The sequence below is a fragment of the Pteronotus mesoamericanus genome, unplaced genomic scaffold (assembly GCF_021234165.1).
Source record: "Pteronotus mesoamericanus isolate MK-2021 breed Mesoamerican mustached bat unplaced genomic scaffold, CSHL_Meso_final contig_90, whole genome shotgun sequence".
In the NCBI taxonomy this organism is placed as follows: domain Eukaryota; kingdom Metazoa; phylum Chordata; class Mammalia; order Chiroptera; family Mormoopidae; genus Pteronotus; species Pteronotus mesoamericanus.
Window position 1 is genome coordinate 22,258,315 of NW_026555277.1, and position 16,566 is coordinate 22,274,880.

Below are 16,566 nucleotides of genomic sequence, written 5' to 3' on the forward strand. Positions count from 1 at the left end.
TGCAAACCTAAAATATTTACTGTCTGACCCATTAAGAAGTGTACCAACCCTTGATCTAGACTATCAAGAAAGTGGGAGGCCCTGGCTGGTGTTGCTGAGTGGATGGAGCACTGGCCTTGGAAGGCCCGCCAACCGAAGAGTCAGCAGTTCATCACTTCCCAGTCAGGGCACAAGCCTGGGATGCGGGCCAGGCCCCCAGTAAGGGGCGTGGGAGAGGCAACCAATCGATGTTTCTCTCACGCATCGCTCTTTCCCCTCTCTATAATCTTTAAAGAAAAAACTGGGAGAAAAAGGTGTGGGCAGGGTTTACTCCCAGGTGTCTCTGGCTCGTAGATGACCTGGCGTCACAGGTCTTTCCCTGAGTCCTAATCTATAAAGACACTAATAACATTGGGTTAAGACCCACCCTGATGACCTCATTAAACCCTGACTGTAAATGCCCTACTTAGAAAATACAATCACATTCTGAGATGGGGACTGACTTAAAATTATTAAGGTGGGGGGGTGGTTACATACTCCCCAAGCCCATACATAACGTACGCACAAGAACACACTTTTCCTTGTTTCCAGCAGTCACAACTTTTAAAGAATACTTACTAGAGAGAGGGGGTGGTAGGGAAAAAGGGAGGGAGAAAACCACCCATCTACTGCCTCTCAAACACCCCAAATGGGGACTAAACCTGTAATCTAGTCCTGTGCCCTGGCCGGAACCAAAACCACCACCTTTCGCGGGAGGACGCTCAACCCACCGAGCCACACCAGTCAGGGCACAAGTACAATTTTTAATGAGCTGGGGAAAGATTCATCTCCCCAAACCTTGCATTGTTGTCGCACTATCACAACTCGCCCCTAACCAAGGGCCTCATCTCTGCAACTCCCCGCCGTCACCTTTAGTTGCCCGGGCTCTCCACCCGCCTGCGTACACACGGCCACCGCGCGCCGTCACGCGCCCTCTCGCGTGCACGCCCTCTCGCGTGCACGCCCCGCCCCAGGCGGAGACGCCCTTGTAGCGTCACCAGTGTTTTCGAGAAGAGCCCTGACGCGGCGACTGTCAGCTCCATTTTGTTTTCGCAGCCCGTTGCAGCCACTTGGACCTTCGCCGTTGTCGCGTTGCAAGCTTTGTCTTCTTCGACTTGGACTCTCGGCCAGGACGGTAAGGCGCAGGAGGAAGCGGGCTAGGTGTCAGGGCCCTTTTTCTTTGCCTCGAGAGCGCTTGGTGATGTCCCTTATCCACGCTCGTTGGCCGCCCGCAGTCTCCTGCACGACGACGACGACTCTTTTTTTCTCTGCCCCACGCCAGCTCTCTTGAGCTGTCACCGCGAATTTCTGCTTTAACCTCGTCGCCCCAGACCATGGTAGAGGGTGGTGACACGGTTTGCGAGGCGGGGAGCACTCCTCGAACGTTTGGCTTCTTCGAGTGTGTGGTGGGAGGGCCGAGCCCGGTCGCCCGCGGGCGCCATCTTGTCTGCAGAGGCCATCTCCGCGGAGCTCTAAGATGGCGCCAGGGCGGAGGCAGCGGCCGGAGCTGCCTGTTTGCTTGGGTTCTGTATGAGCTACGTTTTTGGAGGAACTGGGTTCATATTAAGTGGAGACAGAGACAGAACGCATTGACCTGGTACAAGGCGTTATCATTTAACCTCTAGTTGATTGGAAAGAGATGAGTGAATGCCGTCAGTGTCTCCCCTCAGTGTTGTCTAGGAACCCGACGAAAGAGAAATAATAAAGTATTTGAAGAAGTATGTGATTCGGGTTTTTTTGCGTTGAATTTTTCGCGTCCGGAGTTGGAGCATTTTGATTGAGTTTAGAGTAGAGTCGTCGGAGATTTTTGTTCTAAACATTTCTTGAAGGAAGATGGCTTCCACCTTTCCTAAATTGATTGTGTAAGACTGCTTTTAGAATAAGCTAGGTTTTGTTACTTGTAATACGTGCTGGGGAGTGGCCGTCAAGAGACGATATTTTGTAGTTTTGTTTTCTAATGCCATCGTTGACGTTAATGCGTTATAGTTGGATCGCTATGCCTCCTTTGCGGAAATTTTCAATAATGATGGCTCTGTTGCGAAGAACATTTATGACTGTATGTGAGTTGGAGGCTAGTTTTTGACGAATGTATAAGTGGGGAGAATTATGCATGAGGACGTACAGTAAAGGTACGATTTTGCCAAAATTGATAAACACGTCACAACTATCGTGAGTTTGCAAAATATTGCTTAAACTGCTCAGTGTATCTTCTAGATACGTGAGGTTCTATAAAACTGAGGGAAACTTGTTTTTTACGTAGATGAGACACTCGAAGAGAACTTACTGTCCTGATTGGGATGAAAAAGATTGGGATTGTACAAAATGGAGGAGCAGCAGCAGCCATAAAAGAAGGAAGAGATCACATAGCAGTGCCCGGGAGAACAAGCGCTGCAAATACAATCACTCTAAAACATCTGATGGGTAAGGAGAATATTATATATAAATACATAAAAAATACATTTTCACTACAGTCTTGTCAGTTTTCTCGATAAAACTGGGGGGAATATTTTCATGATTAAAACTAGTGTCACAATAAAATAGATAACAGTGATAACCATTATTTTCTGGTTCCAGTGATGGCTTGTAATATTTGTAAAATTGTGTGGGTTCGTTTTTTTGGTCGATGGGGAAAACGAAATCTTAAGAGTATTGCCTTGAGATTTACTGAGAATTTGAGGATATTTGGTATTACCATAAAGCATGGAAAAATTGTATTTTTATTTTTCTAGCCATTATTTGGAAAGCAGATCCATAAATGAGAAAGATTATTATAGTCGACGCTACGTTGATGAATATAGAAATGACTACAGTCAAGGGTGTGAATCTGGACATCGCCATAGGGACCATGAAAGCAGATATCAGAACCATAGTAGCAAGTCCTCTGGTAGAAGTGGAAGAAGTAGTTATAAAAGTAGACACAGGATTCACCACAGTACTTCACATCATCGTTCACATGGGGTATGAGCTCTTTTAAAAACATTTTGGAAATTTATTTCCCATGTGGTACAGGAAAGCTTTAATTTGTGTATGGTCATTTGAGAAAGTTCTGTTTAAGATGAAGCCATCTCAGTTTTAACTTGCAACATTCTTTCTGTTTGTGCATTGGATAGGAAATCCCCCAAGTACAGTACATGTTTAGTTATGTAATAGATTCTTTACTAGTTGGCAACGAATTGTCATTTCAGTAATGGAATAGTGGAGGGGATTTAAGTTAGGTTAGTTTATAGCAATGATTGCAAGATAGTCTGACAAATTTTTTTATGGTACTTAAATCTGATTGGTTTTGATAAATTGAAGCCTTACCACAAAAATAGATTAGGCCTTTTATTTTTGTATGATTGAGGGTTAGGTGTAACTTCGTTCTAGCAAAGCATGCTCTCTAATCCTTTTTTTCACTTAAGCAAACAGATTTGAACATTATGAGATGTGTGTAAATTGGGAGATGAGCTCAGATGGCATTTAAAATGTCATGGTGTTACTTTTATATGGCAAATTGTTTTTTCTCCCCAAAATCAGGACATTAATTTTATTTACTGTTTTAATACTTTGTTTTCTTAGATTAGTTAAGAAATCTTTATTTGGCCACAGCCTACTTTGACAAGTAAATATTCTTGCAATTCTGCATATTAAATTAGGACACTAGAAACTTAAATTATATTTCAGTGAATGCTACAACTAAGCATTTTTTTTTTAAGAAAACAATTGTGTTATGTTTTGTTGCCTTGCCACTTTGAGTATCTTATCTGAAAATCTGTTCCTTGCCATGTTTTTCTCCTGTTAACATAAACTATGTGCCCTGTGAATTTCTGGGGACTGAATTTGAAATTGCTCCTGCCAACCGTTTGTGGCCTGGCGTGTATCATGAATGCCTGAATATCTCCCCGCTGAATGAATTTCGTATTCTGCCCTGAATTCACTCGGGTATATTGATTGGCTGGATGATCTTGGTGCCGCCCACTTGACGTTTCCAGAAGAGTCACCGAAGGAAAAGAACCAGGAGTGTAGAGGATGATGAGGAGGGTCACCTGATCTGTCAGAGTGGAGACGTACTAAGTGCAAGATGTATAGAATATTTTTCAACACTTATTAACTTTTCAGATAACATAATCTATATTTATAGATAAAGATTTCAGGGATTTGGAAATCTTTTTCTTTCTCTTTTTTTTTTGTTTGTTTGTTTCTCTTTTTTTCCATTTCTTTTGGTGGTGGGGGGAATTGTTATTTTTGCTTTCTTTAGAAATTTAATGTTATGTAGCACTTCCAAAACAGTAAATCAAGTTAAATAAAATTAGCTTTAAGATTGAAATTAGACCTAAAAATAATTACATGTTTTTTGACAGTGTTGACCAATAAAATAGTGATAAGGAAATTTGTAGCATCAACTAGAATAATCTGCATTTATAGCATTTGTTATGATAAGTAAAATGTTTTCACTTCTTGGTGTGACTGAGATTTATTTTTCTCTTTTAGATGAAATTGTTAATACTTTAGGTGAAGGTGCTTTTGGAAAAGTCGTGGAATGCATTGATCATAAAGCGTAAGTTTCCTAGCCTGGGATTGTACTTGGAGTGATTAACAGTACAGAAGATACATTTAGCTTTAGAATATGGTCTCACCATGAGTTAAATATATCTTTACCCTTTTAGCTTGGGTTTTTAACTTGTATGTAGGAAACTCAGTAAAAGATACTAGCTGTTTGTATTTTTAAGCAGTAGTAATTCGTGTAAGCACCTCTAGTTTCAATTCTGTGTTTGTGTTTTTGTTTTTAAAGGTTTTAATGATTTTTAGAGAGGGAAAGGGAGGGAGAGACACATCAGTGTGTGGTTGCCTCTCACGCATCCCCAACTGGGGATTTGGCCTGCAACCCAGGCATCTGCCCTGACTGGGAATCGAACCAGTAACTTCTTGGTTTGCAGTCAGGCACTCAGTCCACTGAGCACACACCAGCAAGGGCTCTAGTTTCAGTTTTAAGCTTAGAACAGATTTTATTGTTCCAGAAAATAGTATTTTGTTGTTTCTAGGCAGAATTACTGGCTTCAACACTCCCTTTTTATTTTCTTCTGGATAGTGGTTCTTAGCCTTGGTTTTATGTTGGGAGTCTTTGGAACTTTGTCTACCCCATACCTATTGAAGCAGTCTTCAGAGTACTTATTTCTAGAAAGTGCCATAATTCATCCTGGTAACATGGTCAGAGCTGAAACATTTCTGGATTGGTGTCACAAGTTTAATTATGCCCATCAAACTATTGATTGGAATGTCCTGAGATAGCATTAGAAATCTTTTTGTTACCTTTTTTGTCCCCTGTTTGAAATGTTTTCCTTTGGAATGGAAAAGCTTTCCTAAATGATCTGTTAGAGGAGACTTTCTGCTGTTGGTAAGATTCTGAGAGCTAGATAGAGCTTCTTTCTTTGTTCCCACAGATCCTGATTTTTCTGGTAACCTGGATGAAAGAAAGATTTTAAATCATGTTTGCCAGTGACAGGCATTATAGGAAGAAACTGCTTTATGTACATTTATTTTGAATTTTAATTGGCATGCAAATTGAGATGGTAATAGCCAATATTGTTGTTAATTACTGTTGATACATAGTTTAATTGAAGAACCAAAAAGTAATTTGTATTAGGGACCCTACAAATGCCCAAAGGTTATTCTAGTTATTCTGAGTTGCAGTTAGAAAAGAGTATTTACATATAAGCAAAGTACAAGTGTACAGTTTGAAGAGAGTTGATAGGAAAATGCAATTAAGTATTTTTATCATTTTTTTAACTTGGATTTACTTTCTCTAACAGGGGAGGTAGACATGTAGCAGTAAAAATAGTTAAAAATGTGGATAGATACTGTGAAGCTGCTCGCTCAGAAATACAAGTTCTGGAACACTTAAATACAACAGACCCCAACAGTACATTGTAAGTATCAAAATAGAACTTAGAAACTGCCCCAAGTAGATTTCAAGAAGATTATAAGGAGCTGTACTAAGTTATTTTTTAATGTATTTATAGCCGCTGTGTCCAGATGTTGGAGTGGTTTGAGCATCGTGGTCACATTTGCATTGTGTTTGAACTACTAGGACTTAGTACATATGACTTTATTAAGGAAAATGGTTTTCTGCCATTTCAACTGGATCATATCAGGAAGATGGCATATCAGATATGCAAGTCTGTGAATTGTAAGTACTTTGGCATATTTTTGAAAAACTGGAGTTCATTGAAACTAATTTAATGCCAGGTTGAGTTGGATCTTTCTTTAAGGGAAAAAAAGGCAGGGGGGAGGGAATCCTAAAAATTTCGTATTTGCAGTTAAAATAGTCATGGGGGTATAAAGTACATCATAGGGAATATAATCAATAATACTGTATTGGTATGGTGTCAGATGGGTACCAGACCTATCAGGAGCATCCCTTCGTAAGTTTTGTAAATGTCTAACCACTATCCTGTACACCTGAAACTAATATATTGTCAATTGTAATGGAAAAAATGGGATCTAACATAATATGACTTAAGAGTTAGTATGAGAAAAGATGTAGTTGTTAATAAGTTGGTCAGTTTTATTGAATTTCAGTCAGGAAAAGTATATTAATACATTGTCATATAGAAGGCTATGATTTAGCCTTTCAGATTCTAAACATAATATCCTAGAATCACTAGGTTTAAATTAAGGAATGGCAAATCTCAGCTACAGAAGAGAAAGATAATTCTTTCTTCATTTTTAAAGGAATTAGCTGTCAGTGGACTAATTTTTTAAGGAGGGTAGTGGGTTTCAGTTCCTAATGGGTTTTCTAGCGGACTGTTGAATGTTGACCACTTTTTCAGACTTGTGGAAGAGACATCAGAGTGTTTTTTTGTTGGTAGGCGTTTGGGGATTGGCTGGCTAGGTTTTGAGTTTTGATTTGTAGATTACAGCAACTTTTTATGTTTCATTCTCAGTTTTGCACAGTAATAAATTGACTCACACAGACTTAAAGCCTGAAAACATCTTATTTGTGCAGTCTGACTACACAGAGGCATATAATCCCAAAATGGTAAGTCTTCAATGTCTTGTCTTCATAGTTTTAAAGAATATTTTATGAATTCTTAGTATTATGTCTTGTTAATCATCATTTATGATTTTTAGAAACGTGATGAACGTACCCTTATAAATCCAGATATTAAAGTTGTAGACTTTGGAAGTGCAACATATGATGATGAACATCACAGTACATTGGTATCTACAAGACATTATAGGGCACCTGAAGTTATTTTAGGTAAGTATTTTTTTATTGTGCTTTGGGAATCTTTATCTGTATTGAAGCTGATTTTAAAATTTACTTACAGGTCAAGGTTTAATTTTTGTGGGACTTTATTTTTCCCTTTTAGGAATTAGTATCATAAAACACATTAAGGATTTTAATTTGTTCCAAATAGTTCTGGGACTTTTTAAGTGGTTTAACCTTCCTGGAATTCAGTTGTGTGGGGGTAGTATTTGGTGAAGTTTTAAAACACAAGCATTTAATGCCCGTTATATCCCAGATAGTTTATGCCCAGTCTTTATATTGGTAGGTAGTGCCCATTTTACAGATTAGGAAATTTGAGGCTCAGGGAAAAAATTATTTTTTTCCTAAATCACTAGCCCCAAGAACCTCCAGAGCCCTAATTCTTATGTGTTATGCTCTTATATTTAGTCTTGGATTAAGTGATTTCTTCAGGATCTTCCAGCTCAAACATTAAATTATACACATTTTTGAAAATGTTTTTTTAAGAAATAGGATTTTTTTGTCCCTTAATAGTTTGCTTTGTTTTGCAGCCCTAGGATGGTCCCAACCATGTGATGTCTGGAGCATAGGATGTATTCTTATTGAATACTACCTTGGGTTTACAGTATTTCCAGTAAGTACTTTGCACAAGAAAAGTGCCTGTTTATGTGAACAAACACTAACTCAAACACATTTATTGAGGTTGCTTCATAGACTCTTAGTTGTAGATAAATACAAAGAAATAAAAATTATGTATATTTAATGGTATTGAGCATTGGTGTTTCCCTCATAGTTTATCATTTTATTTAAACTATTTTAAAGTATATTAAAAACCAGGGGTATCCAGGCTACAGCCCATGGGCTGCATGTGGCTCAGGATGGCTATGAATGTGGCCCAACACAAAATCGTAAATTTTCTTAAAACATTATGACCTTTTTTTTGTGATTATGTGTTGCAATGTGTATAATGTGTGGCCCAAGACAACTCTTCTTCCACTGTGGCCCAGAGATGCCAAAAGGTTGGACGCCCCTGTATAAAGAAGCAAACTCGTTGAATTAGGGAAATCTTTAGTGATCTTGTTCTATAAGCTGAAATATTTTTTGTTGCTAAGAGTAGGCCTTTTTTTAGTGATCATCTTCCTTGTGTCTAATGATGTAGGGACTAGAAATGTAGCAGCTCTGTTAATTAAGAACAAGGCGTAACATGCAAAACTGGTAGTTAACAAGTTGGCTTTTTTTTTATTTTAGACACATGATAGTAAGGAGCACCTAGCAATGATGGAAAGGATTCTTGGACCTTTACCAAAACATATGATACAGAAAACCAGGTATGTTTTAAGAGTGTTATCCTTAGTACCACTTGGTCATCTTTTCTGATTAGAACTATAAAACAGTGAAGTCATACTAATGCTCTTTCACTTCAGTTGCTGATTACCTTGCTGCGAAGCCAAAGCTGCCTTTTAATCTATGGAAAAGCATTAGTCTTTGATTTATAAAAGCATAATAGTTGATGAAACCAATCACTTTTGCTAGATGTTAAGTTTTCATTGTCAACATAAATGTGGGTATTAACTTACTCTTAGGAAACGTAAATATTTCCATCATGATCGATTGGACTGGGATGAAAACAGTTCTGCTGGCAGATACGTTTCAAGGCGCTGTAAACCTCTGAAGGTAAGCCTGGGTCATTGCTTCTGTGATGATCCTTGAGTTTCCCTTCTTTTCATGGTGCATAAATAAAACTATAAATATTGATAGAAAAAGCTGTTTGACTGTATATTTCTCTTCCTTTCAGGAATTTATGCTTTCTCAGGATGATGAACATGAGCTTCTCTTTGACCTCATTCAGAAAATGTTGGAGTATGATCCAGCTAAAAGGATTACTCTCAAAGAAGCCTTAAAACATCCTTTCTTTTATCCCCTTAAGAAAACTACATAGATCTCTAATTGTACAACTCTCTTAAAGAAATTTTATAGACTGCATCAGTCTAACTTTTAAATACTAAGTTATTTTGTACAGCTTTTGTAAATTTCTTAAATATTTGTATTGCCATGTTTGTTTTGTTTGGATGATTTAAGTACATAGCCAAGTAAAATGAGTATCTTCTCCAATGATTTCTGTATAAAATGATTTATTCAAAATAAATTTTTTCTTTATGAAATTATGAATATGTACAACTTGTTTTTAGCACCATTTCCCTATCTCGTCACTGTGACGAATGGACATGTTCTATTGGAGGTTTCCTTTTGTCTTTGGGAATACTTGGTTGGTTTCCTCTTTAGTGATTGCCAGCATCAGGACTTAGGCCTTTCTTTTCTAAACCACATTACATGGGATGGTGAGCACACAGTACAATGTACAGATGATGTATTATAGACTTGTACACCTGAAACATAATTTTATTAACCAATGTCACCCCAATAAATTCAATTAAAATAAAAAAAATTACAGGATATAAAGAACTATAGAAATAATCCAGAAAGATTTTGTTCTCACTTTATTCCTGTTCAGATTTAGTACTGTTTTCCTGTCTTCCCCTGAATGGGACACAGCAAATGGCTTAACGTCCTGTGCTCCTTAAGGACATAAAGAATAACAAGCTTCCAAGTCCTTTACAGCCCAATCTGGAATAGCAAGTATAAGTTAGGTTTTTGTCCATAGTTTTAAGGCAAGAGTAGGTTCACAGCAAAACCAAGAAGGTAGATTTCTGATACTTCCTGCCCCCACTCCTCACATGCACAGTCTCCCCCCACCGTCAACACCCGTCACCCGAGGGTACATTTGTAATGGATGCACCTGTGTTGTAATCACCCAAAGTCTCTAACCTTCAGGTTTATTTGTTGTGGATCATATTTGGGTAAATGTATGATGACATACGCTCCACTGCTCTAAAAAAATATGCTCTGTTCCTCCTTCCCTCGTGCCCTCAACCTATGTAATCACTGAAGTTTTTAAGTATTTTATGTATTTCACTGATCTTTTTTACTGTCTCCAGTTTTGCCTTTTCCAAAATGAGTAATTGGGATCAAAGTACATAGCCTTTTCTTTTTCTAAATTTTTTTTTTTTAATCACCAAAGGACATTACTATTTTTTTCATTGAGAGAGCAAGTCCACGAGAGATTGATTAGTTGCCTTGTATGTGCCCCAACAGAATAGAACCCATAACCTTTCAGTCTATGGGATGGATGCTCAAACCAACTGAGCCAATACCAGCCAGGGATGCATATCTTTTTCAGATGGGTTTAATCACTGAAGTAATTTCCAACGTGCGTGCTGCAAGATTTTTTTTTTTTTTTTTTGTAGAGGAAAGGGGAGAGAGAATTGATCGATTTGTTGTTCCACTTATGCATTCATTGATTGGTTCTTGTGTGTTCCTTGACCAGGGATCAAACCTGCATCCTTGGTTGGTGTATTGGGACAATGCTCTTCGCAATTAAGCTACCTGGTTAGAGATGTGCTGCAAGAATTTTAAAAATGTGATAGCTATTTAGTCAAGGGCATTGACCTCTTAGATTGTCAAACAAGAAATGACAGTAGCTAACATAATAGCTCTCCACTGAATGAGTCAAAATTAGGCTTAATCTTTCAGATCAGCAAAAAAACTTTGGTGTGCCACAGAATTTTAATAAGCTAATGTGTGCCATCAGACGAAAAAAGTTGAAAACACCTACTTAATTTACTTTTAAAATTCTTGTCTCTTTATAGCTCATTTTTTATTTTTAAGATTTTATTTGTTTTTTGATAGGGAGGGGGAGAGGGAGAAAAACATGTGTAAGAAATACATTGACCAGATGCCCCTCACGCCCACAACTAGGGACCTGGACTACAACCCAGGCATGTGCCCTGACTGGGAATTGAACTAGTGATTTCTGTTTGCAGGGTGGCACTCAGTCCACTGAGCCACACCAGCCAGTGCTGAATCAATTTTCTGTTGTCTCTCAGCACTACAGTTCATTCACCTACTGAAGGATATCTCAATTGATTCCAAGTTTTGACAATTATGAATAAAGCCGTTATAAACATGTGCAGGTTTTTGTATGAACAGGAGTTTCCAGTTTCATCAAGTGGTTTTCTTAGTGTTGACTTCTGAGAATTTTTGTGTATTTTGGGTAACAGTCCTTTTATTAGGTGTTTCTTTTCCAAATATTTTCTCGCAGTCTGTGGCTTGTATTCCTTCTGCCTTTTGCAGAGCAGAAGTGAATTTTTTAAAAGTCAGTTATTTTTTTCATAGATAATGCCTTTGGTGGTGTAACCTATAAAAAGCCACCATACCCAGGATCACCTAGGTTTTCTGCTGTTTCGGTAGTTACAGTTTTGTGTTTTACACTTAAGTCTAATCCATTTTGAGTTAGTGTTTGTGAAGGATGTAAGGTCTAGAATAGTTTTTTTTTTTTTTTTTTTTTTTGCACATGAATGTCTAGTTTCCAAACTATTTGTTGAAAGGACTTTCATTAGAAATTTTAAAATACAATAAAGGGCCCTGGCTAGGTGTAGCTCAGTGGATTGACCGCCAGGCTGTGAGCCAGAGGGTCAATATTTCGATTTCCAGTCTGGGTTGCAGGCCAGGTCCCCAGTAGGTGGTGCGCAAGAGGCAATCACATTGATGCTTTCCCTCTTTCTCCCTTCCCCTCTGTCTAAAAGTAAATAAAAATATTAAAAAACAAAACAATAAAAACAGAGATGATAAATTTTCCTTGTTGCCAGAATAAGGATCCCAACTTCAGATTTAGACTGTCTGGATTCAAATATAGGCCTTAAGTTGTATGACCTTGGAATGTCACTAAATCTCTGTGCTTGCATGTATTTATAAAACTAAGGAAGTTACAGTATTTACCTCAGTTATAAATTAGTCTAATACATGAAAAACAGTCGGGCCCTGGCTAGATGGCTCAGTTGGTTGGAGCGTTGTCCTGTACACCAAAAGTTTGCAGATTCGGTCGCTGCTAGGTTGCAGGTTTGATCCCTGATTGATGTTTCTCCTCGCTCTCCCTTACTGTCTCTCTAAAATCTATTAACATATACTCAGGTGAGAATTACAATAAAAAAAGAATTGGAATAGTGGCCTAGATTTACATAAGCTATTTGTTCTGCGGAGAAGGGGTACCTGTGTCTATTATTTTCCATGTTCCTTTGGTCCCATGCAATAGCCTTAAGGTTAATTTACTTCCCACCCAAAAGTTCTGTCAAAGTTCCCTGTAAAGATTTCTCTGAATTTTTTTCTTGAGAAGAGCCTTAAATTCTGTACTATACTATAATCTTAAGTTTTGAGATATGTAAATTTTTGCCATTGAAGATGCTGACATGAATAGTCACTTGTAATTCCTAGCCTAAGATCTGAGAGTCAAAAGTGAATCGGTTAAATGTTTGACTGGAAGTAAAAGACATTAGATGGGATGATATAACCCTTAGGGACCTATTTTCTTAGATTTAAAAGGCAGTTCCAGGTTTTGAGGCTTATCCTGCCTCAGAAATTGAGGTGTTCCAGAGGCAAGTTGATAACATCCTGTTGGTAGGAGCCATTCTGAGCCCTAGAATCTACATGGGAGGGCATTACAAGGTTACATGGTAAAAGGTGTGAACAAAGGTGAGGGTAGAAAATTTAGACCATCAATGGAATCAGTGACCCACCCTACCTACCCCTAGTCTCTTGACAGAAGCCAGAGTGAGCCTATTACACCGTCATGTTCCTCATCTCAAAATCCTCCCAAGGCTTCCGTATCAGTTTACCAGAAGTCCTTACAACCACCTTCATAATACATCTGCCCTGCCACTCTATCTTTCTGACCAAGCTGCCAGCTAACTTTCTCCTCTAAAACAGTGCTACAGCCTCACTGGCCTTATCCTATGCCAAGTACTGTCCTTGATCATAGGCATCTCACGTTCTCCTCCTTCAAGTGTGTTCATTTCAGCAAGGCATTTCCTGACTACCTTAAAACTGCCACAATCTCTGTTGTGAACACTACCCATATGCCCTTTTTCTTTCTTTCCTATAGGAACTTTATTTTTACACAACTCTGAAAGGTAAGTTCTCTGACACATTTTGTTCCATGCATATACTCAAAGCCTGTTAACAATGTCAGGTAGATAGAAGACGGTTTGTTGAATAGATGGATGACTTTTGCGGGGAGCAGTTCTTAGGGGGAGAGCCATGTAGAAAGCCCAGGAGGTTGTGCAGGCTAAGAGGAAACAGTAACTGCCCCTGAGGCAAAAGTGTCTGTTACATTCAGCGAACAGCATGGAAACCAGTGCGGTAGAAGCCGAATGTGCCGAATGTGTTTTGGAGACTATTAGATGAGGTTAGACACAGCCAGAGTCCAGATCATGGGCTTTGCAGATCATTGACAAGAGTGGGTTTTGTTTAGCATGATAAGTCACTAGAAGTTTCCACACAGGAACGGTTGCCTGAAGCCCCTGCTCCCCATAGAAGAGAACTGTGTCTTTTCAAAAATCTCATCTTTTTTTCCATTACCCTTTAGTCCTACTATACCCGCCTCTTCAGCAATCACCACACTGTTGTCCATAGAGAATTGCCTCCTTTTCAAGTCACAGAAAAGTGTTCCCAGAAGTTACAATATTTTGTTTCAAAATATTCCGAGGAGTTGGGGAAGGGAACAGAGGGGGGCAGGTGTAGACAAAGTAAGATTGGTGGTGATAACAGTTGAGACTGCGTGATTCATCAATGAGGGTTTGTTTCCCTGTAAATTATTCACTTTTGGGTTAAGATCAATTTGTTGTTCCACTTATTCACTGGTTGATTCTTGTATGTGTCGACTGGGGAATCAAACCCGCCACCCTGGGATGACACCCAACCAAATGAGCTACGTGGCCTGGGGTAATTTTTTTTTTATTACAGCTTTCCATATAACTGGACCACACTGGTTAGAGGGTGTGTATTCCATTACATACTGACTGGCATTCTGTCAAGTTTTACTTGCACTTAGAAGACTACCCTAGCTGATGCTAGTGACCTGAATTAGGTTAGTAGTATTGGAAAAGTTATTGTGGGTTTGGAATGAGCAGAGAAGGGACCTGAATGAAGCTTTCTGGAGAGGATAGATGGTGTTACTATTTTATTAAGTGAAAACACTGGCATTTTCTAAAAACATGTACATATTTGGTTATATTTTGAAATACATGGGAGCCGCACAAAAGCAACACTTGTCTGGAGAAAAAAAAAACTGCTGGAGGGACAGGCCCTTTGATGGCATTTATGACCCAGGCAAGATGGAGAGAACAAGGACTTAGCCTTAACCAACTTGGAGCACTTAAGTATTATTAGCATACAACAACCAATGCCAACAGTTACTGCTTTTCTCTTTACATTAACATAGAGTCTCATGAAATTTTATTCAGCCTCAAAAGCACAGACAAGAAGCAAGTTTCAGTTAAACAGAAATAATGCAGCAACACAATTACTGGCGTGGATGTCTGTACTTGAGGTTGTCCAGGGTGCCAAGAACTATCTGGATCACCAGCTACCCAGTGTTCTCCGTTCTTCAACTGTTTGCTATGCCAAGATCTGTTATTCCTAACTAGAATGAAAATGAGGTTTATTTACAGAGGAAATATTTTATTCTTAAGATGCCTAGAACATCTTTTTGAAGTTAACAGAGGCTTCAGTTGCTTGTTCCCCTAATAGGTTTACATCTAAGTTAACTTTTAAGCTCAGCCTTCAGCATTTCAGCTTTAAAAAAATTCAAGAATTTTCTTCCTTAGATATTTTAAATTGGTTACAGACTGGAAATTCCCTGAAATGGAACAGCTAAATTATTTGGTAACTCTGTAGCACCCCAAATTCATTCATTATACACACTTAATACATAGTTCCCAAAGCTACACTAATACAATAAATATTCTAGTATCAGTTTAATGAAAAATACTGGTCCCTCCAGATAGCCTGCAAAGAAAAGGATTCAGTGGATTTTTTTTTAACCACTGTCTCCTCTCGGGCACTATAGTAGGCATAAGCAGTTGAGCTTTTAATTTAACCACGGTTCTTACTGACTTATTAAATTGACAGTGTTTAGTCTATTTGTAAAATATCTTCATCCTTTTTTTTTTTTCCAATTCATCCAGGGGTCTGACTACAATCCTAGAATAAGGATAAAAGGATTGTAAGTGCACTGTAAAATTAAAATGATTGCATTTATAGGTGCTTATAGACAATGGTTAAACAGTGGGGGGAAAGCATGGAGGGGAAAGGGAGCTGGTGAAGCCTTTCTGACCCACACCAAGTTTCATGCCATTATGCATAGGGTTATGTTTAGGTACAAATTCACTGCAATTCAAGTTTTTTTTTTTAGAACAGAGATAATTATACATTACTTTGAAGTCCAGAGTACTGACTACATCATCTAGATTCCACTTAAAGCCTACTGAAAACTGTATTTCAAACCTTTAGGCCTCAGTAGGCTGGTGAATAGGTATACTTTATATATTAGAGGACAAATATATTAAATGAAAAATTAAGAGCAAGGCATTTACCAGAATTCTCACAGAAATGCTTATATTAACCTATTTCACATGGCACCTGTAAATAGCATCTAAGGAAAATTTTTACAAAGGTAATTGTCTAAGCAATAATACACACTAAGACTTCGGCACCTGTTACATTTAAAGCCCAATAGTTTTGCCAGTTCCTGCAAGCAACCTCCAAGTTTACTGCATCAGTAAAATTTCAATACCATTTATGAAAGCGTTTTGCCCAACCTTAATCACTCTTCTAGAATTTTAATTGATTTTTACAGATTAGAAGGATCCCAAATGCCCCTATGCTACATTTACAATCAAGGAAGAATTTCTCAAGACCTCCAAAGTTAACGGGAAATTACTTGTCTGATGCCTATGGTGAACTAGGGTGTAAAGCGTAACTGTGAAAGATGGGTGATTGGCAGAAAACAAACATTCTCTGTTTTCTAGTGACCCCAGAAGAAGGAGAAGTACTGCTTCAGGATATGGATCCACATGAAGATATGTCTGCCAATGCAAATGTCCAACTCTGTGTCCACTCCTCTTTAAAGAAAAGACATACCAGGGTATGCATTATCAGTGGGGGTGGCATCACACCCCAAATGGGACCCAGAAAACCCTTACTCTTTTAATACATAAAAGAGATACAATACACATACAGCTTATCTATAATAAAATTTATTGGGCTGCTATTAGAAAAGTCTAAAAAGGCTTCCTGGGGAGAGTGATAATGAGCGTGGAGAAACACTGAATTAGAAGCCAATCTCTCAGTCGCATGCATTTCCTCTCACCACCATCATTATGCTGTGTCAAAATATCCTGTGGTATTTTTGGTATTTGGAGTTTTAA

At 38.4% G+C, this 16,566-nt stretch overlaps 1 protein-coding gene across 3 annotated transcripts; it reads left to right on the forward strand.

Moving 5' to 3' along the window:
- The first annotated feature begins 1,007 nt into the window (after nucleotides 1–1,007).
- CLK1 (CDC like kinase 1) lies at nucleotides 1,008–9,392 on the forward strand. 3 transcript variants are annotated; one of them, XM_054585857.1, is made up of 13 exons: nucleotides 1,008–1,153; nucleotides 2,279–2,439; nucleotides 2,748–2,976; nucleotides 3,990–4,080; nucleotides 4,489–4,555; nucleotides 5,808–5,924; nucleotides 6,018–6,184; nucleotides 6,942–7,036; nucleotides 7,129–7,258; nucleotides 7,798–7,880; nucleotides 8,495–8,574; nucleotides 8,830–8,920; nucleotides 9,042–9,392. In XM_054585857.1, exons 2-13 carry the CDS (start codon nucleotides 2,279–2,281, stop codon nucleotides 9,183–9,185), a joined length of 1,455 nt encoding a protein of 484 aa, XP_054441832.1. In that variant the 5' UTR covers nucleotides 1,008–1,153; the 3' UTR covers nucleotides 9,186–9,392. The 3 variants fall into 3 exon arrangements, with proteins under 3 accessions (XP_054441832.1, XP_054441833.1, XP_054441834.1); XM_054585858.1 differs by lacking the exons at nucleotides 2,748–2,976; nucleotides 3,990–4,080; XM_054585859.1 differs by lacking the exons at nucleotides 1,008–1,153; nucleotides 2,279–2,439; nucleotides 3,990–4,080 and having other exon boundaries at nucleotides 2,958–2,976.
- Nucleotides 9,393–16,566: the final 7,174 nt, after the last annotated feature.